The sequence below is a fragment of the Theropithecus gelada genome, chromosome 3 (genome assembly GCF_003255815.1).
Source record: "Theropithecus gelada isolate Dixy chromosome 3, Tgel_1.0, whole genome shotgun sequence".
Classification (NCBI taxonomy): Eukaryota; Metazoa; Chordata; class Mammalia; order Primates; family Cercopithecidae; genus Theropithecus; species Theropithecus gelada.
In genome coordinates, this window is record NC_037670.1 from 131654439 (window position 1) to 131678165 (window position 23727).

The 23727-nt window shown below is 36.4% G+C and overlaps 1 protein-coding gene across 2 annotated transcripts in view; it reads right to left on the reverse strand.

Annotated features, from left to right (window-relative positions):
• The window catches only part of COG5 (component of oligomeric golgi complex 5), a 365256-nt gene that overhangs the window by 71273 nt on the left and 270256 nt on the right, over nucleotides 1-23727 (reverse strand). For both annotated transcript variants that reach the window (XM_025381265.1, XM_025381264.1), the window contains exons 12-14: nucleotides 22353-22557; nucleotides 8029-8190; nucleotides 5758-5857 (exon numbers count right to left, since the gene is read on the reverse strand). In XM_025381265.1, coding sequence (XP_025237050.1) covers nucleotides 5758-5857; nucleotides 8029-8190; nucleotides 22353-22557 — 467 coding nt within the window. The remainder of the gene's footprint in view (nucleotides 1-5757; nucleotides 5858-8028; nucleotides 8191-22352; nucleotides 22558-23727) is intronic.

The window sequence follows — 23727 nt, forward strand, 5'->3', positions numbered from 1 at the left end:
TGTATTAACAACATAAGCTATTACCATATAATAATATATGGGGTGACAGCCCATGTAGATGACATTAAAATCTCCATTAAATAATACTTGTATTTATTTATTTATTTTGAGATGCAGTCTCAGTCTGTTGCCCAGGCTTGACTGCAGTGGTGCAAGCTAAGCTCACTGCAACCTCCGCCTCCTGGGTTCATGTGATTCTCCTGGCGCGCACCCACACCTGGCTAATTTTTGTATTTTTAGTAGAGATGAGGTTTCACCATTTTGGTCAGGCTGGTCTTGAACTTCTGACCTCAGGTGATCCGCCCACCTCAGTCTCCCAAAGTGCTGGGATTATAGGCATGAGCCACCAGACCTGGCCAATACTTTTAAAACTAAAAACAAACAAACAAGCAAAAAAAAAAAAATTGAACTCATATTTGAGCTCATGTCTCTATATCATTTAAACATCACACATGTATGCTTTTTTCCATCATAGGAATGTCAAGTCTCCAACTTATGAAATTATATGAAGAATAAAGTGCATATTTACAAAGTCTTAAAATAAAACCTTAGTGTCTAGAACTAATGACCTCATACACAGCTACTGATCTGCATTGAAGTTGAGACCTCCCCTTAAATGTCATTCCTATTATTGTTTCAAATGGTCTGCAACCTAATTAAATGCCAATCTCCTTTCTCACAGTTCATAACATTTGCCATTTACACTAAGATTCTAGATGCCATTCCCTGGAACCATCAAATAATGGTTAGTGTCGGAAAATACCCTTCAGTTTTTAAAAGGAATACTTATTAATATATTTTCCTCCAAAATTGATATCAAAAAACTTTACAAGCCTATATAAATTTTAAAGGTGCCAATAAAATATATACTAATATTTTAGTTTCCTTTTAACACACAGAGGATAAGGAAAATACTAATTTAAACTTGCCATTGTGGCTAGGTACATTGGCTCACACCTGTAACCCCAGTACTTCAGAAGGCCAAGGCTATGGATCATTTGAACCCAGGAGTTCGAGACCAGCCTGAGCAATGTGGCGAGACCCCCATCTCTACAAAAATTAAGAAAATTAGCTAGGCATGCTGGCGTGCCCAGAGGCTGAAGCAGGAGGATACTTTGAGCCTGAGAGGTGGAGGTTGCAATGAGCCATGATCATGACACTGTACTTCAGCCTGGGCGACAGAGTAAGACCATCTCAAAAACAAACAAAAACCCCCAAACTTTCCACTGTAATAGGGACCTTTTCTTCTAAAGGTCACATTTCAGACTATACAAACAAATCCCCAATATATCACCATTAAATAATTTGTTCAGTTCAGTCACAAAATATTATAATGTTACACCTATAGGGTATGTGGATTTGAAACACAAAATTCTACTTAGTTAATTATAAACTCACAATTGCTGTCAAGACAAATAAGAATTTTTAAATGAAAATCTAAAAAACTTTGATCTCACTTTTACAAAAGAGCATCTAGAAAGCTGATATTCACATGACCCATACTAAGTTAAATACATATTGGAGGAACTAAATCCTATTGCTTAGAACTCAGATGTGAAGCCTCAATGCTAAATCCCTACTATTTCAAAATTCAACTATGAAATCATCTAACTATACATTAAGAGCACAGAAGTAAAATAAACTATTCTACACATAAATAAAATATATTACGCATATATTAACATCTTGATATACTGTAAAATGAATGAACAATTCACAAAACAATATGTATAACACAATGTAACTTTTCTTAAATAAAAAAGATGTTATGTTTATATATAAGCTACAGATCAGAAATAAGAAAACATTAAAGGTTGGTGCAGAAGTGAACATGGGAGAGAATACAGTCATGGGTTCTTAGTTTCTGTTTCTGGTTGGGCCAGTAAAGTCCCTTACTCATACTTTTCCGCTTAGCACTAGAGACAGAAACTAAAAATCATGGCTTCAGGCTGCTAAAAGCCTAACAAAACACAAGAGAACAACAACAGTAAAAAATAAGGCGAGTTGAACAAGCTTGTTTTACAGTCTGGTCTGGATTTGAATGCTAGTGCCAACACCTGCTTCCAGGCATTCTAATTTTAGTAGTCGATATTACTCATGCTATTAACTGTTCTCAGCTTCAATTTCTACATTTTGTAGTGGTGCACAGTAATACTTCCATCTAATGGGACTGCTGTGAAATAAATGAAATAATATATATAAATGGCTTGGCACAATTCCCTGATTCACTATAAAGGTTAATGACGGTAGTTATTTTTGTGGCCCAACCACACTTTTAAAATAAATTCTCTGGTACCGCTTTGGATTCAGAAGGACCGAAGAATTTCTCCTTACAGAGATATAGGTTTGTATAACACATACCTTTGGTGATTAGTAAGAGAAAAGCCTTAGGGAAAAAAATAGGTAATCATAAAAATAATTTCAGATGTATTAAGTATATAATGCACTCTACATATAATTTAATGTTGTAATCTACTATATCCCAGAATATTAAAAATCAGCTTGAAAAAACCTTTTATAAGTCTTTCTCCTGATATGAATTAAAGCTATAATTAAGTATACTAAAATGTTTCAGTAGCCAAGAAACTTCTATAACTAATCTTTAGGGAAATAAATTTCAGATTCTGAAAAGCTGCTCAATGTACATTTCAGGCTGTATTTTCAAGTCACTCTTTCTGAAAGCATGCTTAAAATTCTAGCTTTCCTTTATCTCACTGCTTGAACATTCCATTAATTATCTGATCTCCCTCCCTCCCTTATTCCCTCCCTTCCTCCCTCTCTTCCTTCTTTTCTTTTCTTTCCTTTTTTTTAAAATTATACTTTAAGTTCTGAGATACATGTGCAGAACATGCAGGTTTGTTACACATGTATACACGTACCATGGTGGTTTGCTGCACCCATCAACCTGTCATCTACATTAGGTATTTCTCCTAATGCTATCCCTCCTCTAGCCTCCCACCCACTGACAGGCCCTGGTGTGTGATGTTCCCCTCTCTGTGTCCATGTGTTCTCATTGGTCAACTCCCACTTATGGGTGAGAATATGCAGTGTTTGGTTTTCTGTTCCTGTGTTAGTTTGCTGAGAATGACGGTTTCCAGCTTCATCCATGTCCCTGCAAAGGACATGAACTCATCCTTTTTAATGGCTGCAGAAATAACGTCACACATCTACAACCATCTGATCTTATACAAACCTGACAAAAACAAGCAATGGGGAAAGGATTCCCTATTTAATAAATGTGAAACTAGACCCCTTCCTTACCCCAATACAAAAATTAAGATGGATTAAAGACTTAAACAAAAGACTTAAAACCATAAAAATTCTAGAAAACCTAGGCAATACCATTCAGGACATAGACATGGGCAAAGACTTCATGACTAAAACACCAAAAGCAATGGCAACAAACGCGAAAATTGACAAATCGGATCTAATTAAACTAAAGAGCTTCTGCACAGCAAAAGAAACTATTATCAGAGTGAACAGGTAACAGAATGGGACAAAATTTTTGCAATCTATCCATCTGACAAAGGGCTAATATCCAGAATCTACAAAGAACTCAAATTTACAAAACAAACAAACAAACAACCCCATCAAAAAGTCGGCGAAGGATCTGAAGAGACATTTCTCAAAAGAAGACATATATGCAGCCAATGAACATATGAAAAAAAGCTCATCATCACTGGTCATTAGAGAAATGCAAATCAAACCACAATCTCATGCCAGTCAGAATGGCGATCATTAGAAAGTCAGGAAACAACAGATTCTGTCACTTCTTAATCTTGTAGATTGGAAGCTTAAATTTTTCATCTTTGAAAAGAATCTCCCACTCATTGATTTAGATTTTGTACCAAATCTCAAGTCAACATTTCCATTTATAGGCAGAGTAGTTATCCAATTCAAAAATATGTTTCAAGTCTTTCTTCCACTAAAGACTATTTGGCTATTTTCCTCTAAATGCTTTCAGTCAAATTATTCTAAAAGAATAGGAATATTTGTAAAGATTAAAGAACAGGTATAATTTTAAAACACAGAGGAGTAGAAGAGTGTTATTAAATGCCAAGAAATGAACAATCACAGCAAGTTGTTACTTAAGACATTAGTCAATAATGTATTTTAAAAAATAGGGCATATGCTTTTTATAATCTTATTTAATGCTTAAGTTTCCTTTATACACTAAAATGAAAGTTGAAAAATAAAAGTATCTTTAATAAAAAAAGAAATAATCCAATTAAAAACCAAAAAATGTCAATGATTTTCTGTTAGCCTTCAACACTGCAGGTACGTTAGGTAGGCTTAAGTAATTTACAGCCACCAACAATTTGATCAACAGTATCAACTCAGTCAAACATTTGTAGATATATTTTTATTTCATCTAAGCCATTACTATGTTAACGGAAGTACATATTACCATTACCACTGTCCCTCCGTACTCTCAATGCAAGGTACTTTCTATATATATGCTGGATCTTTCTTATGGTGTTAACTTCAGGTCTTGGCATTGTCAGTAATTACACTAAACTCCAGTAGATATAATACTGAATTTTATTTATAGCAATAACCATGCTTTTGAAGCAATGAACATTATAATAAAGCATCTTTAAACACAGATTGAGAGAAAAATTACTAATCTAAATTCATAGTGATTTCCTACGAAGAGCTTCCATATCTCTGTATGGTTAGTTTTCAATAAAGTTCTTAAAAAGATGCTTGTAAGATGATTTTGTCAAGACTACAAGATCAACTGAATGGAAAATAGTTGTACCATATTTGCAAACAAAATCTGGCCATCCATGGGAACTAAAAGTAGGAAGCCTCGTAACATGACTGTTACCTCCAAGGATCATTTTATGTAAGTCCTTCAGTATGTCACCAACTTACCCTAAAAATTATCACAGAACAAACTGAAACAACTTGGATATAGGTAAAAGTAGATTATGTTGTTTATTATGATATTTCAATTGGGAACAGTTAGAGAGGATAAACTGAAAATGTAGTTGGCTAACACTCTAAAGATAGTGGAGACAATCAGATTTTGATACACTGTCTAAAATTAGTATATCAATAACAATAAAAAAAATTGAAGTCTTATTTTGTTTGAATTTCAATTAGCATACATACATACTGGTGAAATATGTATGCTTACCTTTAAAACATTAATGTATAGAATTAAGATTATGATTCAGTTATGTACTTATTATTTTAAATGCATGCCTATAGCTATTTCAAATAGAATAATTTTAGGGTTAAACTCCCAGGCTCTGAGGTTGGAATCTTTAAAAAGTAAATAAACATTTTTCTACTAAAATTTTACGTACTTTACTTCCTACAACAGTTTTCTAACAGTTCAAGTCAATTTCACACTAGGTGACCATTCATGAATGATATATGGAATTAGTGGTCACACAAAAGGGAAAATTTGATTGATCATATATAATTATAATTTATGTAAATTATTTAAAATATTTAAATATTTAAAAATACATAATTAGCCCATTAATTGGCACATGCGTTAAAAAAAGAAACCTTATAAAACTTGCCTGTCTTCTGAAAGTGTACTGACAATGTGTAGGAGGGCCATTTTTTTGTTAACAGAAATTTTTTTGCTAGTTTAAATTCATCGGGAAGTTACAAACTTTCACTACAGTAAAAATGGAAGTAAATGAATAGTCAATTCAATATTTATGATTAGTCAAGTATTATATAATTAGTAATTTTAAACAAAATCATTAAAGTTTACAGATAAAGGATATCACTTACAAGCTGCTCTGACTTTACACTGTATAACTGGATGGTCTTTGCCACATTTTTTGACACAGCTAATGTGAGGTTTGTATCAACAGCAGCAACATTTAGTTCACTGGAGAAAATAAAAACAGTTTTTAAATATTAGCACCATCGTTCATCAACAAAGTAAAGAGCAAGATAAAAACTCAAACCCAATAAGCAATATGGTTATTCTTTTTATAGATTTCACTGCTTCCAAGAACTGGTTGCATTGTTTCATTTTACCACCTAAATTCAGCATTAGGAAAATGTGCCTGGAGACAGCTTCCTTAATGACCAGTTTCTCATTAATAAAAGCATGTCATATGTGGGTTCAGTCTGTCATTAAAGGAGTAAATCGTGTACAGATTTTTAAAGTCGCACTCTTGGTAAGACTGACAAAGTGCAATTAGAGGCATTGCATATCACAGACATCTGCAAGGAAATGACAGCTCTTGAATGGAAATGATGACCTGGAACGGACACAGGCTAAAAATATAAATTACACATGATATATACTCAGTTTCTGTAGAAATTATGCCAATTCATGCTAGTTTGAATAGAGTAGCTTTTTAAATAATATAAAAGCATAGCAGGTCTATAATTACAAATTTTTAAAATTCGGATTCTTAAAGTATTTTTTTGTCATGCTTCTTTTCAACTTTAACATTGGATTAATTGGGGCATTTGATCTGACTGCCAAAAAAAAAAAAAAAAGGTATTTTATAAAGACCATGGAAAGAATACTAGAAATTAAAAATCATATAGAAACCCATATACAGATGGAAAGCAAGAAAAGTAATTATTGTCCCTGAAGTAGTAGAGTAAATCTTACCAGATTCTCTTTCTAAAGAAGTTGAAAGAGTTTGAAGCAATACTAGTGCATACTATGTATAACAAAAATGCACTTTCATATAGTATTGAGACATAATTTTGTTAATGTTCACTTTTAAATTTTATTAAACACTACCATAAGCATGATTCTTCCAGCTGTAGATTATATTTGATTATAGCATTGTCCACTTGCATAGAGGAATGGGAGAGATTCCTCTTTAATATTTACATAAACAGGTCAAAGAGATCAAGTTACTAGGACCTAGTCAGAACTTTGGAAAGTCAAGGCAATTGTGGAGAGATTTAAGACCAAGATGCTGGGCAATCTAGATAATTTGTAGGTACATCTGCAGCAAAAGATATGCTTATGTATATTATTATACATGTGGCTTTTTATTTTTATTTTTTGAGACTCACTCTTGTCAGCCAGACTGGAGTGCAGTGGCATGATCTCGGCTCACTGTGGCCTTCGCCTCTCGGATTCAAGCGATTCTGATGCCTCAGTCTCCTGAGTAGCTGGGGTTACAGGCATGCGCCACCAGGCCCAGCTAATTTTTGAATTTTTACTAGAGATGGGGTTTCACCAGGATAGTCTCGAACTCCTGATCTCAGGTGATCCACCCACCTCCACCTCCCAAAGTGCTGGGATTACAGGCGTGAGCCATCATGCCTGGCCACCTGTGGCTTTTTAGTCTTACTCTTCCATACCTCAGAATCACCATCTTCAAATCTTTAAAAGAATTTAGACCTCGGTCTCATACTATTTTTTATTCCTTAAAATATCCATCTCAAATGTACAGATCTATTATTATGACAACTTGTTAGTCATGACAGAAACAGATAATTTCAAGTGCAAATTAGTCTGGACAACTTTTAAATAAGTGTCTAAAGCCAACAGTATATAATTACATTGTCTGCAGGCATTCAGGTGGCACCTCTGCTACGATACCCTCCCTTTTTAGAGTCCTAAAAGCTGTCACATTCACTTAAAAAGCTTAAAATAGCAAACGCAAGCTAATCAAACTTATATTCCTATTTCTGCCATGAAGCACTTTCTGGAGTTTAGGATAAAAAAAATTAACCTGTATGTTTTAGTTTCTGAATTTATAAAATCATTTATTGTATTTGATTTCTTGTATAATGTAAGAAATTTACTATGGTATAAACAGCCAGGTTTACTTTGCATCCTTGGCAAGATACAGAATAATTATAATAGACTATTTTTAGACTATATTTAAGGTATTTAAATTATTTTATTAATTGGAATCTCAAGTACTTACTATGCGTGCACTCATTTACTGTAAAATTCTTAATTGTGGGCCTAATTACTTGAATAATTTGAAAATAAATTAAAAATGTACTGCTATCATATATCACTAACAAATATGGCAGTCATCTTATATGGCATGCCGCTATATAAAAAATACGTACCTTGCTATAGTTTTAATAATACCATCAAGTTCATCAGAGGAAGGAGGATTACGACCACCAGGGGGAAAAACCAAGTTGATAGGATCGAAGAGTCGAGATAAGGATTTTGATAGATAAGCAGCCTCATAGGGTTGTAGTGAGTCTTTCAAAGCCTTTTCTGGACTGTGGAAACAAAATTTTTTAAAAACTAACTTAAAACTGCTCAGAACTAAATGCTATTGTATCAGGCTGTAAATATCTTTTTTAAAAACCTCCCATAAAAACGTAACTCTATATTAAGAAAAAGAAAATAATTTGTTTTACAATGTACATATTTACAAATATATTTCACAATTAAACATTCAGAACTATAGTAACTTTTTTGTTTGTTTGTTTGTTTGTTTTGAGATGGAGTCTCACTCCTGCCCCGGCTGAAGTGCAGTGGTGCAATCTTGGCTCACTGCAATCTCCACCTGCTGGGTTCAAGCGATTCTCCTGCCTCAGCCTCCCAAGTAGCTGGGATTACAGCTGTCCGCCACCATGCCCGGCTAATGGATGTATTTTTAGTAGAGATGGGGTTTTGCCATGTTTGTCAGGATGGTCTCAAACTCCTGACTCCAGTGATCCACCTGCTTCAGCCTCCCAAAGTGCTGGGATTACAGATGTGAGCAACTGTGTCTGGCCTATATTAACATTTTAATTTCTACATAAGTCCCCACTATCAATGCACAATAATATGCACCAAACCTACTGTATTATCTGTTTCCTTAAACTAAAGGAGTAATAGTAAAATCCTATTAATGCTAATGGGGGATATGCCTTTACTTGCAAATCCTACTTACGGAGTTATCAAAGCATAGGGAAGAGAGACCAGCCTGCAGAGACCTGCTCCATTAGCTTGGCCCTTTCCATCCACAGCTGCCTCCCTAATAAACCTCACTGTCTGAGAGGGAAGTGTACAGACTTAGGTTTTACGTTTTCCATTTTTGTGTTCCACTTTTGAGTTATTTTGTGAGACAAAATAAAAAGTATTTGTGAAAGTCCTAAAATCATGTAAATATTCCCAAGTAGAGTTCTTTGTTTTATAATATTCTTCACAATATCAAACTTAACCTGAGAAATATTTCTTTCCTGCTTGCACTTCCTGTATCTTTTATCTTCCTGTATCCTGAAATCATGCTGATTTTCATTTAGTAGTCAAACTATTTGATCTTACACTTTTCTTTCAACAATTACTATCAAATGTCTATAACCACTATTTTCATGTTTCCTTACTCCTATAATTAATTCAGTGTCTTCTCTCATCATCCCTGTTTACAATCCTTCTACCAGCTTTTGCATTGTCTTTTTTCTTTTATAAAGAACAAATTTCCCTTCATCTAAAAAGTTAACCTTTAAAACATCTGACCTGCTTCTTCATGTATGTGAAACTTGGCTTTCTCTTTTTCTCACCCTTCTGGTGAACTGATAAGACCTAGAGATCAGAATGCTCTTGGCTCCAACATCATAATTCCATAGTTATCTCTTAATATTTTCTCATTCAATAAGTATTTCACTCAACACATATTTACTGAGAATACTATGCACCAGGCACTTTGTAAAGTGCTGGGAAGATAGAGATTAAGAGCGCTTTAGAGTTGTGAAGAAATTGGCAGGTAAAATGCTAATTATAATAATTTCTTTAATAGATGAAGATACCAAGACCACGATGGGAGCATGAAATAACTTAGTATCTAAATCTGTCTGAAGCAATCCTCTGTTGAAGTCTGAGCCATCTATTTAAATGTCACTATTTGTACTCATGTCATCTACTGACCTCAGAAGCCTCTTACCACTTCTGCAGAAATTTTGGCACTGAATTATAAGAACACTTTCCCATTCTCCAAATCTACCATTAAAGATCTTTGGTGACTACAATGTCAAACATCTTTTCTAAAACATGTCCTATATTAAAAGTCTACATTTATAATAACCTTTATTTTGGCTTTACTAGGGGGCTTCCAAATTTGAGTCATCACTTTGAACTGCTCCACTTCTAAGATCTTCAAGCTTAAAGGAAACTTTCTACATGCCCCACCTTCTATCTCTACTTTCCCTTCCACAAATATTAAGTCACTACAGTATTTGCCAAGTATTTCCTAGGTGCAGAACTATAGTAGAGAACTTGGTTTAAAAAAAAATTCCCGGCCGGACCTGGTGGCATGGTGGCACGTGCCTGTAATCCCAGCTACTCAGGAGACGGAGACAGGAGAATTGCTTGAACCCAGGAGGAAAGGGTGCAGTGAGCCAAGACCATGCCACTGCACTCCAGCCTAGGCGACACAGCAAGACTCTGTCAAAAAAAAAAAAAAAAAAATTTCCTGTCCTCTTAAAGCTTACATAGTAACAGGAGAGATATACACAAAAATAAAAATTTAAAATAAGTTAAATATGGAATATGATAAGTGCTAAGAGAAAAATAAAGCAAGAAAGAGAATAATGTTTAAGTCTTTTTTCCTTTTTCATCCAATTTTAGATAGGATGAGGCAAAGGAAGGCTTACCGAGGGGCCCTGAAGGAAAAGAGGTAGCAAATTGTGTAGACTTTCAGGGAAATCGCTTTCTATGAGGAAAGAACAGCAAGTACAAAGGCCCTGAGGAGAGACCATACCTGAGTGTGTTGCCCAGAGGAGCAGATCAAGTAACAGGAGGGTAGTACAAGATAACATCAGAGAAAACAGATGGACTGAGTCATGTTGAGCTTTGTGTATCTATAAGGGTGGTATATTTCACTCTAAAGAACTTGTTATTTGACCTTATTGTAATTTATGCTACGTGACCCCTTCCTGCTTCCAGCCTCCATCAGTCCACCAGGTCTATATCATCCTTTTTCCATAGCCATCATTTCAAGGTGCTCTCATTAGCACCCTGATTTTTCCAATTCACCTTCCTTTCAAAGTTCTAAGAAAATATTACTGAGATGTTCTCTGTATCTGCTGCTAAGCTGGCCAAGTACTGCAGAGAAAAAAATGATTTCTACTGGACATTTATACAAACCTCTTTAATATCAAGAAACCTGAAGGTCAAAGTAATAACCTAAAATTCTACTTTTGCAACTCTTCAATCTTTATAGGTGACTTTTTTCTTGGTTTTACCCTAAGAGCAAAACCACTGGCCATGACCTTTCTCAACTTGGCACTTCTCTCATTTTTTCCCCTCTTACAACTTCATCTATTCTCTGTGACTTTATTATTTCAATGAAAGAGGTAGCTTCATTCCTTTTTTTAAAATAAAAAATTCCCAGAATAATTTAATCTGTCTCTTCTTATCCCATTATCTTTTTACCCAGATCTGATGGCTATACATTACATGTATCATGGCATCACTCTGTACTCCATATGTATAAATATTATGTGTCATTTAAAGAAAAAAGATACATCAGCATAAAAAATTATATAAAGATGTATTCTAAGTAAAAAGGTTTTAATGGGAAATAACATACAAGAAGCAGGATTGCTATCTTGAACCTACACACAGAACAGGGTGGCCTCTGGTATGTTTGGAAAACAAAAGAAAGGCTGGGGTTTACTGGGGAAAGAGGAAGTTATACAAGTTGTTTTCAAAAAAAAAGTTTATTGGCACTGGCAGCATCTTATATAAGAGCTGGTGAGTTCTGACTGGTGAGTGTCAGTAAATTGCAAGGTAGGACTTGTAATTTTAGTGTTATGGTTAGGCCCTTGCAGTTTGGATTGGGCTTGTGAGACAGTGTGTCAGGCAAATGTTCTTGTGTAAGTGGCTAGCTGTCCCTGTGTGACTTGTGTAGTAAGCTGCAGTTCAGAAAAATTTCTTGTGATAGTTCTTGTTATCAGGCAAATCATGTGTGACAGCTCTCCCTTCATGACCCTCCCCCAGCTCTATTTTGTCAGGATTTGACACAAGTGACTCCATGTTGAATCTGACAACTTTCATATATATAATTTACATAGCATACCACCACTTGAATTCAATCACTGAAAGTATACAGTTTGATGAATTTCGTATATTCAGAGATCTGTGCAATCATCACCATAGTCAATTTTAGAACATTTTATCACCTCAAAAAGAATTCTTGTATCTTTAACAATAACACTCCACCTTCCTCACTCCATCCCCAGCCCCAATCAATCACTAACCTACTTTATGTTTCTATAGATTTTGCTATTCTGGATTTGCATATGAATGGGATAACATACTGTGTGTGTCTGTGTATGTGTGTGTTTTACTGTCTTCTTTCACTTAGTATAATGTTTTCAAGGTTCATCCACATTGCAGGATGTACAGTACTTCATTTCTTTTTATGGGTAATATTGTATATGTTTTAATTGTAATATTTCATTGTATGAATATAGCACATGTTGTTTACCCATTTGTCTGTTGACAGACATTTGGTTGTTTCCATCTTTTAGCTATCAGGAATAATGCTGCAATAAACATTTGCATATAAATGTCTATGTGAACATATGTTTTTATTTCCCTTGGGTATACATCTGGAGTGAAATTGCTGGGTCATATGGTAACTATATTAATAGTTTGAAGAGGCCGCACATGGTGGCTCATGCCTGTAATCCCAACACTATGGGAGGTTGAGGCGGGAGGATCCCTTGAGCCCAGGAGTTCAAGACCAGCCTGTGCAACAAAGTGAAACCACGGCGCTACAAAAAAATAAAATAATTAGCCAGGCATAGTGGTGCATGCCTGTAATCCCAGCTAGTGGTGCTTACCTATAATCCCAGCTACTCAAAGGGTAAGGCAGAGGACTGCTTGAGCCTGAGAGTTAGAGGCTGCAGTGAGCTGTGATTGCACCACTGCACTCTAGCCTAAGCTATAGAGTAAGACCCAGTTTCAAGAAGAAAAAAAAAAGTTTGAAGAACTGCCAAACCCTTTTCCAAGGCCCTGCACCACTTTAGATTTCCACCAGCAACATATGAGGACAGTAATTTCTTAACATCCTTGCACACACTTGCTACTATTTGTCTTTTTGTTTACAGACATCCGAGGGGGTGTGATGTAGTAGCTCACTGTGGTTCTGATTTGTATTTTCCTGACCATCTTTTTCATGTGCTTATTGGTCATCTATGTTTTTTGGAGATATGTCTGCTCAGATCCCTTGTCCACTTTTTAATGGGGTAATTTGTCTTTTTATTGTTGATTTGAAAGAGTTCTTTATATATTCTGAAACAAGTCAATTGCCAGATATATGAGTCAGAAATACTTTCACTCATTCCTGATGATAATCCTTTGAAGCAGCAAAGTTTTTAATTTTCAGAAAGTCCAATATATCATTTTGTCTTTTGTTGATTGTGATTTTGGTGTCATGTCTAAGAATTATTTACCAAATCCTAATGCACAAAGATTTACCCATATGTTTTCTAACATATATATATATACACGTAAATTTTTGTATAGATTGGTTGAGATGGGGTCTCCCTATATCCAGGCTGGGTTCAAACTCCTGGGCTCAATTGATTTTCTCACCTCGGCTTCCCAAAGTGCTGGGAATTATAGGCATGAGCCACGGTGCCCAGCCTTGTTTTATATTTTTAATCTAATATTTAGATCTTTGATCTATCTTGAGTTAATTTTTGTATATGGTGTGAAGGGCACCACTTCATTCTTTTGTATGTCACTATCAGCTGTCCCAGCACCATTTGTGTAAAAGATAATTCTTTCTCAATTGAAAGAATGGTCTTTACACTTTTTGAAGACAGCTCACCATAGATTTATGGGTTTCTTTCTGTACTCTCAATTTTATGTTTATCCTTGTGCCAGGCAGTACTATAGCACTGGGATTAAAATTTCTTGTGAGCCCTCCTACATTCTTCTTCTTCTTCAATATTGTTTTAACTATTCTGGGTCCCTTCAAATTCCATATGAATTTTAGAATCACTTGTTACTTTCTACAAAGAAGTCAGCTGAGATTCTGATAGTGATAGTTACGGTACTGAATTGATATATATCAGTTTGGGGCACATTACCATCTCAACAAGGTCAAGTCTTGCAATTCATGAATATGAGGTGTTTTTCTACTTATTTAGATATTTCTTTGAACAATATTTTACAGTTTTCTGAGTATAAATTTGCACTCCTTTTGTTAAAGTTATTCCTAAATATTTTATCTTTGTGGTGTTGTTATACATATTACATCCATTAATGTTAATAAACCCAACAATGAATTGTTATAATTATTACTTTACTATCTGCCACGATTTCCTAGCAAATTTCAGCTTTGTTCCTACCTACCTCCTGTGTGAGGTTATTTGCAAATGTATTAGGCACATATTACATTTCTAAATGTTATAGTCTCAACAATGCTTTTATGAAAGGAATATTAAATCTTGGGACCCCAAACTTGCTATGCCAAAGATAAAAGTTAAGCTTGGAAATTGAGTTATGCAAAAAAACTTCCTTTCCTTTGTTCCCAAACAGCTGTAAGATGGAAGGCCACATCTCTCTCCAGGTGGCCTCCTTCACCCTGATCCTGTAAATTAACAGCTTATCTTCACATATAGGGACAATGACAATATTAGAGATAATTCTACTGCCCACTATGAGACAAATGCAGATTTGCTGAACATGAGACAAATGCATAACTGACTGTTCCTGTACCCTCTCCTTTCACATGTAACATGTGGATTCAGTGAGTGCTAATTAAAGCCTCATAAGAACGTGACCACTTATCTCACTACCTACCCTCCCCACTTTTTTCTTTTCCCCTTCTCTTCCTGCCCACTCTTTCCCCTTTAAATCTTGAAGTCCTCAAAACCCTCTTTGGAAAAAATCTAGGTCACAGATCCTTCAGTGATTAGAGTCTCCTTTTCCCAGGCACATCCTCAACTTGTACAAAATAAACCTCTAAATTAATAGAGACCTGTCTCAGACACTTTTTGTTTTATACATTCTATACATATTATTTCATATAATTGCTTTTTAGGTCAGTTAAGAGAAGAAAATGTGTGTTTATATTTTCTTTTATAATTTCATAGTTACCTTTACTCTGTGGGGATTCAAATTATCTGGGGTCACTTGCTTCAACCTGAAGAACTTTCTTTAGTATTTCTTGTAAGCTGGAATGCTAGCAACACATTCTCTTTTTTAAATCAAGGAAAGTATTTTGCCTTCATTTTTGAAAGGACAGCTTTACTGGACACGGGATTCTTGGCTCATTTTTTTTCCTTTGAGCAATCTGAGCCCGCTACCTTTTGGCATCCTTTGTTTCTGCTGAGAAGTCAGCTGTTAATGTTATTGGGACTCCCTTATAAGTGAAGTGTAGTTGTATTTGGGAAGGGGGTGTGGGGAGTGGGTAAAGACAGGGTCTCACTATGTTGCCCAGGCTAGTCTTGAACTCCTGGCCTCAAGTGATCCTCCTGCCTTGGCCTCCTAAAGCACTATGATTACAGGCATGAACCACTGCACCCAGCTGATGTACAGTTTTTCCCTTGCTGCCTTCAGGGTTTTGTCCTTGACTTCTGACATTTTTACTATGATGTATCTGTTTGTGGATCTTTTTGCATTAATATTACTTGAGCTTCCTGGATGGATAGGCTATTGTATTTCAATTAATTGGGAAGGTTTCATTCATTATTTCTTCAAGTTTTTTTTCTCCATTACCTCTCTCCTCTCCTTGTGGTATTCCTATAACATAGACGTTGGTATTCTTAATGGTATTCCACATTTCCTTGAGGCTCTGTTTATTTTCTTCATTCTTTTCTCTCTGTGTTTTGACCTGTGTAATCTCTATCAACCTAGCTTCAAGTTGCTGAATTCTTATTTCTGCCAGTTCAAAGCTATTCACAGAAGTAAAGGAAGGCATGAGTCACCACAACCAGCCAAAACTGGGCATTTTAGATACACTGTTGTAACCCTGGGTACTGGTCCCCCCAGCTCTACGGCTTGTTATTGTTGTTTGCTTTTTATCTGTTTAGTTATTGGCTGGAATATTTTAATGAAGTCTCTCTCTCCCCCACAGTCTTAAATCTCTGATGTTCCTCAGCTAGACACAGCTTTGGGTATGCTAATAGTCAGCTTGAGATGGCAGTACTAACGGCAGGATTATCTTTGTCATTTTTTTCTGACCACACCTAAACTCCACTAACTGACTGCTCTACATTTGCAACAATGCCTTGAGGCATAAACTCCTCTACAAACGCATCTACAAAGGAGCTAACCGTAGCTCCTTTGATAGAACAGTTTCTGAGGTCATGTTTGATATTTGTTCTGATTCCAGGAGGGGTCCTCCCAGCTGTTTTACTCTCCAGATCTCTCCTCAGAGCTAGTTTACCTTCAGCTATCTTCACTAGATCTACAAGTCTCCTCCCATTGCCTCTCACCACACTTCCAGGGTTTTTTTGAGAATACCCTTAGGTTTAAACTTCTCTAGGCTCTGTTGCAAATGAAGTCATTTACTTTGGGAAGAGATTAGGGGCTGTTTTTCTTTCTTTCTTCCTTTCTTTTCCTTTCCTTTTTCCTTTCCTCCTCTCCTCTCCTTTCTTTGCTTTTCTTTTTCTATTTCTTTCTTTTAGAAAGGGTGTTGCTCTGTCACCTAAACTGGAGTATAGTGGTATGATCACCACTCACTGCTGCCTTGACTTCCCAGGCCCAAGTGATCATCCCACCTCAGCCTCCCAAGTAGCTGGGACTACAGGTGTAGACTACCAAGCCCAGCTAACTTTTTAATTTTTTGTGGACGGAGTCTGTTTTGCCCAGGTTGGTCTCAAATTCCTGGGCTCAAGCCATCTGCCTACCTTAGTCTCCCAAAGTGCTGGGCGACCACCACGCCTGACCCAGGACCTGTCTTATTGCCTGCCTCTACCCAAGTAAAAATCTTTATGCCAGGGCTCTGGACCTGAGGGTGGAGGAAATGGCAAGCTTCTATCTGACTGACACCTTGTAGAAGGTCAGGTCTCACTAATGTAGGCCTCCATAACAACTTTTTGCACTGACTGAATGGTTAAGTTAAATATTCAAAGCTGAGAGAGTCAGTGTCTTTATACAAAGGCTGGGATATAACAAAAGTCCCCCAAGAGTTTTGCTTACATCTTTCCTGGGCCTTAAAGCATGACAAGATAACGAAGGATTTCTTAACAGGACCCATTAAGGATTAAAAAAGTTTTATTGGGGATCTGAAGAAACTCTCCAGGCCTCCACAAACAAGTTTATAGGTGGTCTAAAGAACTCCCCAAACCTCCATGATTTAGTAGGAGACAAGATAAGAGTAATCACCCCAGCACCTGGGACCCATTTAGATTAAGTAATTTACTGAGGCTCCAGAGGAAGGTCTTCAAGACTCAGAACTTAGTTATAGATTAATTTATGTCTTTAGATGAATGCACTTACATGTAGACATATAGCTTAGAAGGTATATAAGCTCTGGAAAACTTTGTAATTTTGAGTTGGTGTGGCGATATTTTCCGGGCCTTATCGCTGCAACTGGTTATAGAAATAAAAAACTCTCCTCCTCTCCAGCTAATCTGCATCTTGTTATTGGGCAGCAAGAAACAGCAGTCCAACCCTCAGTTTGGTCTGGGAATAACCTCATTCTAGGAAGTGAGAACTTGGTGGCAGGCAACTGCACGAGGTCCTTTCAGTTTATATTTCCTGGCATAGAATCACTATTTCAAAAGCCCAGGCAAAGGTTATTAGGGCCCCAGTACTTTGAGTCTGCCATGCTCAAGGACCCATTCATTACGTGGGAATTGGGCACAATATGGCAGCTCCCTACTCCTGACCTCACTTACCTGAAAGTCAGCCTCAGCAACTTTCTGCTGAGGGCATTATGAATAATGTTGAGGCCCTGCTCTTCCCAGGAAGAGAGCCTTCCAGCTTGGAGCTAGAAGAGAGGGAGCCCTATGTTCTTGGCTACTGCAATCTAGAGAACAATCTCCATTTCACTAAGCTGAGGTGGGTAAGACAGGCACAATCTTGGCTCAAATACCATAGGCTCCAGTTTTTCTGACCAAATTTTCATATACTTTCGTGAATAGATGCTGCTTCCTCTTGCTGTTTGCTCTTAGGACCATTTCCGGACTCCAACTTAAATGAACTCATTCTTTGGGGCTCCACACTGCTTTAAGTTGTCCTCCTATCTCACCATTTTTTCTGTCTTTGTCTCCTTTGTAAGCTGCCACTCCACTGACTAATCTATACACGCTGGTACCTTTCTTGGACCAAGGCTCTCTCTTCTCTCTCTGTATACATCTTCCCTATGTAATCTCTTCCAATTCCATGATTTTAAAAAATGTACATGATGATAGCAGGGTGAGGTGTCTCAGGCCTGTAATCCCACACTTTGGGAGGCTGAGGTGGATGGATCATCTGAGGTCAGGAGTTCAAGACTAGCCTGGCCAAAATGGCGAAACTCTGTCTCTACTAAAAATACAAAAATTAGCCGGGCATGGTGGTATGCGCCCTTAATCCCAGCTGCCCGGGAGGCTGAGGCAGAATAACTTGAACCCAGGAGGCAGAGGTTCCAGCCTGGGTGACAGAGCAAAATAAAAAAAAAAAGAGAAAGAAAGAAAAGGGCATGATGATGACTTCCAAGTATGTATTTCTAGCCCTGACTCATATTTAATTACCTTTTCAACAACTCTATTTGCATTTTCAATTCACTAGTTTCAAAAGAATTAAATACAATGTATTAATTAAATACAATGCTTTGAAAAAATTCTTCCTATCTTAACCACTCAGTCTTCCACCAACTAGTCGTATCCTTGATTCCCCTGTCCTCTCAAATCAATGGCTTGCCCTCTATATATCCTGCTTCAAAAATACATCTTGAATCAATCTGACCAAATTGCCACCTTATCTGCTCATCCTAGTTCAAGTTATTATCATCTCTTATCTGGATAAACAAAATAGCTTCCATCTTCCACTTCCCTAACTCTGTGCTGGCCCCCCTTAGTTGTCTACATAGCAGTCAGAGTGCTAATTTTAACATGTTTATCAGTTCACATCATTCCTCTAAATCAATGGTTTCTCACTTTATTAGGATAAACTCCAAGCCCTTTACCATTGCCTATAAAGCTCTACATGATCTCACATTTCCTTTCCTCTCTGATCCAATCTTAAACACTTCCCTTTTTTGTTCACTATGTTCCAGCTGCACTGGCTTCTTTCTGTTCTTCTGTTCTTCAAACCTCCTCATCTTAATTTTCTTTTCTTTTTTTTGAAACGGAGTCTTGCTCTGTCGTCCAGGCTAGAGTGCAGTGGCGCGATTTCGACTCACTGCAACCTCCACCTCCTGGGTTCATGCAGTTCTCCTGCCTCAGCTTTCTGAGTAGTTGGGATTATAGGCATGTGCCACCATGCTCGGCTAATTTGTGTGTGTGTGTGTGTGTGTGTGTGTGTGTGTGTATATATATTTTTTGTAGAGACATGATTTCACCATGTTGGCCAGGCTAGTCTTGAACTCCTCAGCCTCCCAAAGTGCTTAGATTATAGGCGTGAGCCACCGCGCCCAGCCTTAATTTTCCTAAGGCCTCTAAATTTGTTCTTCTGACCGCAAAAACCTTACTCTAAATTTCCCCTGGTTGATTCTTTCACATTATTTAGATCTAAGGTCAAATGTTACCACCTCATAGATGCTTTCTCTGACATCCTATATAGTAAGCAACTCTATAGCATTATTTTATTTTCTTCACAGCAATTATCACTACTGAAAATTTGACACGAGTAATGAATCATGAAAAATGATACCCTGGCTATTCATGTTTTGATTCTGTGCTGATTCCTCTAGGGCCTGGTTCCATTTGTTCTCTTTTCTTTCTTACATCTCCCATCTCTTTTTCTCTCCACTGGCTACTTCCATCTATGAAAACTCAACTCTTCCTTGTTTGTGTCCTTGAACCCTCATGATTTTTTGACATCTTGGAATATGGCTCCTATATCTTGTTTTCCTCATCAATCACTTTACTGAATTCATCTCCAAAAAGTGACAATAATATCCTATTAGTGAAAACACAGTGGCTTTTTTCGCTCTAATTTGTTTTCCCTCCATTGAATTTACCGTTTTATTTTATTTTTTGAGTCTTGCATTGTCACCCAGGTTGGAGTGCAGTGGCACAATCTTGGCTCACTGCAACATCCACCTCCCAGGTTCAAGCCATTCTCTTGCCTCAGCCTCCCAAGTAGCTGGGATTACAGGCGTGCACCATCACGCCTGGCTAATTTTTTGTATTTTTAGTAGAGGCAGTGTTTCACTATTTTGGCCAGACTGGTCTCGAACTCCTGACCTCAGGTGATCCGACTACGTTGGCCTTCCAAAGTGCCCTTCCTTGTGCCCTTCCTCCCTTCCTCCCTCCCTCTCTTCCTTCCTTCCTTCCCTTCTTTCTTCCTTCCTTCGTTCCTTCCCTCCCTCCCTCCCTCCTCTCTTTCCTTTTTTCTCTTTTCCTTTCTTTTCTTTTCTTTCACACAAGTAACATGTACTCCTTTTACATAAAAGCAGAAAATACAAAATTAGGATTCCACCTCCTGGAAATAAACTACTGTTACTGTTTGCTTTGTGTATTTCTAGACCTTTTTTAGTGCATGCACATAGATTTTAAAATAAAACTAAGGCAGAAATAGAATGCTCTATTTGCTATTTTATATATACTTTTAAAAAAATGTGATATATAATTAAATCTTTGTAGGTCAACAGACATAGGTTCTGTTCTCTTTTGCCCTCTCTATTAGGCCTTACTGAATCTGCATATTATAAAAGAGTTATTGAGAAGATAATCTGGTCTCATTTTATGATTCTAACCTATAATGGCCATTTATTTTGCCAGTTAAAACTACTCCTTTTTCTTTTTTTTTTTTTTTTTAAAGGGAGACAAGGTCTCACTATGTTGCCCAGGATGGCCTCTAACTCCTAGGCTCAAGAGATCCTCCCAGGTAGCTAGGATTACAAGCATGTGTCACACTGCCCAGCACTAGTCAGAACTTCTACATACTGTATTCTGCTAGTCAGAGCTTCTAACTATACGGGACACAAATTCAACTAGATTTAGGAATAAAATTAAAAGAGAAACAAACAACTGTTTAAACAGCACCCATGAGTCTACCCAACATTTTTCTTACATGGTAAGTGATAAGAAACTGCTACTGCTTTAGCGAGCGTTGACACAATAAATATGATTCTAGTGTTTAAAGAAAGGTGTGAAAGCCAATCACTTGATCTGATGCTCAAATTGAAAGTTTAAAATACTCTTTCAATTTTGGAGGAAAAGCTGGGCAGGCTAAACTTGCTGAGATTGTATATTGGTTTCCAATATGGCTCCTAAATATGGCTATACTACTATATTCATGGGTGACCTAAGAGATTTTCAGGGGTAATTTTGACTATACAGTTGGACCTCCGTTTTTGCAAATTCTATATCCAAGGATTAAACCAACCATGGATTGAAAACCTAGTTAGGTCTACAATAGTTGTGGCTATAATGAAACATTTATTCACATTTTTTCTTATAATTCTCTAAGCAATATAGTGTAATAACTCTATGCATAGCATTTACATTGTATTAGGTATTATAGGTAACCTAGAGATGATGTGCATAGGTTACATGCAAATATTATGTCATTTTTACATAAGAAACTTGAACTTCCCAATGGGTCCTGGAACCAATCCCCTACAAATACCTAAGTGATAACTACACTCTGCTTTTTTTTTTTTTTTTTTTTTTTTTTTTGAGACAGAGTCTCGTTCCATCACCCAGGCTGGAGTGCAGTGGCATGATCTCGGCTCACCGCTGCCTCCGTCTCCCAGGTTCAAGGGATTTTCCTGCCTTAGCCTCCCGAATAGCTGGGATTACAGGCGAGTGCCACCATGCCTAGCTAATTTTTGTATTTTTAGTAGACACAGGGTTTTACCATGTTGATCAAGCTGGTCTCGAACTCCAGACCTAGTGATGCACTCCACTTTTTCTTAACACATTGAGAACCTATCCCAGCATAAGATTTATCTCCCCTGTCGTTTCTGAACATCCAAGTTCCTTTTATGACACATGCAGGTGGTCCACCAATAAATGATACCATCTGAGGTAATTATAGGTATATTATAACATCGATTAAAATACAGTGACCACAACATGATAATCTTCTAGCTTCTCATCATTCTACTTAGTGTTACACTTTAAAATTGACTCCGGCAGGAGCCAGAAGTGTTTAACTAAGGGTTAAAATTGACTTTTTCAGTTAAAAGTCTTGCAAAGTCTTTTAAGGTATACAAATACATTACAAATATTTAGAGACTTTGTGTATACTTAATTTATAATTTAAAATAAAAATAAAAGATAAAATTTAAAATAAAAATAAAATTAAGATGCCAACTACAGGTCAAATTAAAGAAACATACTCATAATCTGGCATTTTTGGTATGAATATATCTTGTGCATCATCTTCCATGTGTTGTAGGTCAACATAGAGGTCTGTAGTTCCACTTGCATTAAAATTTCCTTGGATATTCTGACTGTATTGTTGAAGACGCTTCCATAAGTCATTATAAAGACGTAATAATTTGGGGTATTCTCCTTCAAATGCCTGCTTCAAAAACATAGAAGCTGCCAAGCAAAACAAGAACATGAATTAGATAAATGAAAATAAAATGTGGTAAATAAATGTTTCTTCTGCATATGAAGATATTGTTCCAAATAACCCATACTATAGGGCAAACCAAAGATGTGTTCTAATGAGGTCTTTTATAGTAATGCTAATAATAATAATTTTCCACTTTGACTCACTGCACTTGATATGCAGGCCATATATTTTGAAACACAATCTATATAAAAATAGAAAAACCCACAATTGTAGTTGAAGATTTCAATTCCTTTTTCAAGAATCAAGAAAATAAGTACACAGAAAATCGGGACAGAAAACTCGACAGCGCTAAAACCCAATTGACTTAATTTACATTCATACAATACGTCATGCAAAACAGCAAATACACATTCTTTTCAAGTGCACATGGAGTATGTACCAAGATCAACAATATTTGGTTCCATTAAACAGGTCTCAATACATCGAAAAGGCTTCAAACCATACAAAGCTTGTTCTCTAACCAAAATAGTTTTAGATTAGAAATTAGTAACAAAAAGATACCTGAAAAGAATCCTCAAATATTTGAAACTACAAAATGTTTCTAAATAACCCATGGATCAAAAAAGAAATCAAAAGGGAAATTAGAAGTATTTTGAACTGAATGAAAATTATAACACAACACATCAAAATTTGTGGGATATCAACAAGGGAGTACTTGGGGGAAATTTATGCAAATACTTACATTTGAAAAGAAGAAAAGTTTCAAATCAATTACCTAAACTTCCATTTTAAGAACATGGAAAAAGAAGGGCAAATAAAAACCAAAGTAAACAGAAGAAATAAAATAATAAAGCTCTGAACAGATATAATGAACCAGAAAATGAAAACAAGAAACACTGAAACTAAAAACTGGTTCTCTGAAAAGATAAGTAAAATTGACAAACTTCTAGCCAGATGGATTAGGAAAAAAGAGTAGAAACAAATAATCCATACTAAGAATAACAGAGGTGATCTCATTACATATTACAAAATATTCCGCAGATACTAAAAGGGTAATAAAGGAATTATGAACAACTTTATGTGAATAAATTTGAAAACTTTCATGAAACACACAAATTCCTTGAAAGATACAAACTAACAAAGCTCACTCAAGAAGCAATAGATAGACTGAATAACACTATACCTGTTGATTC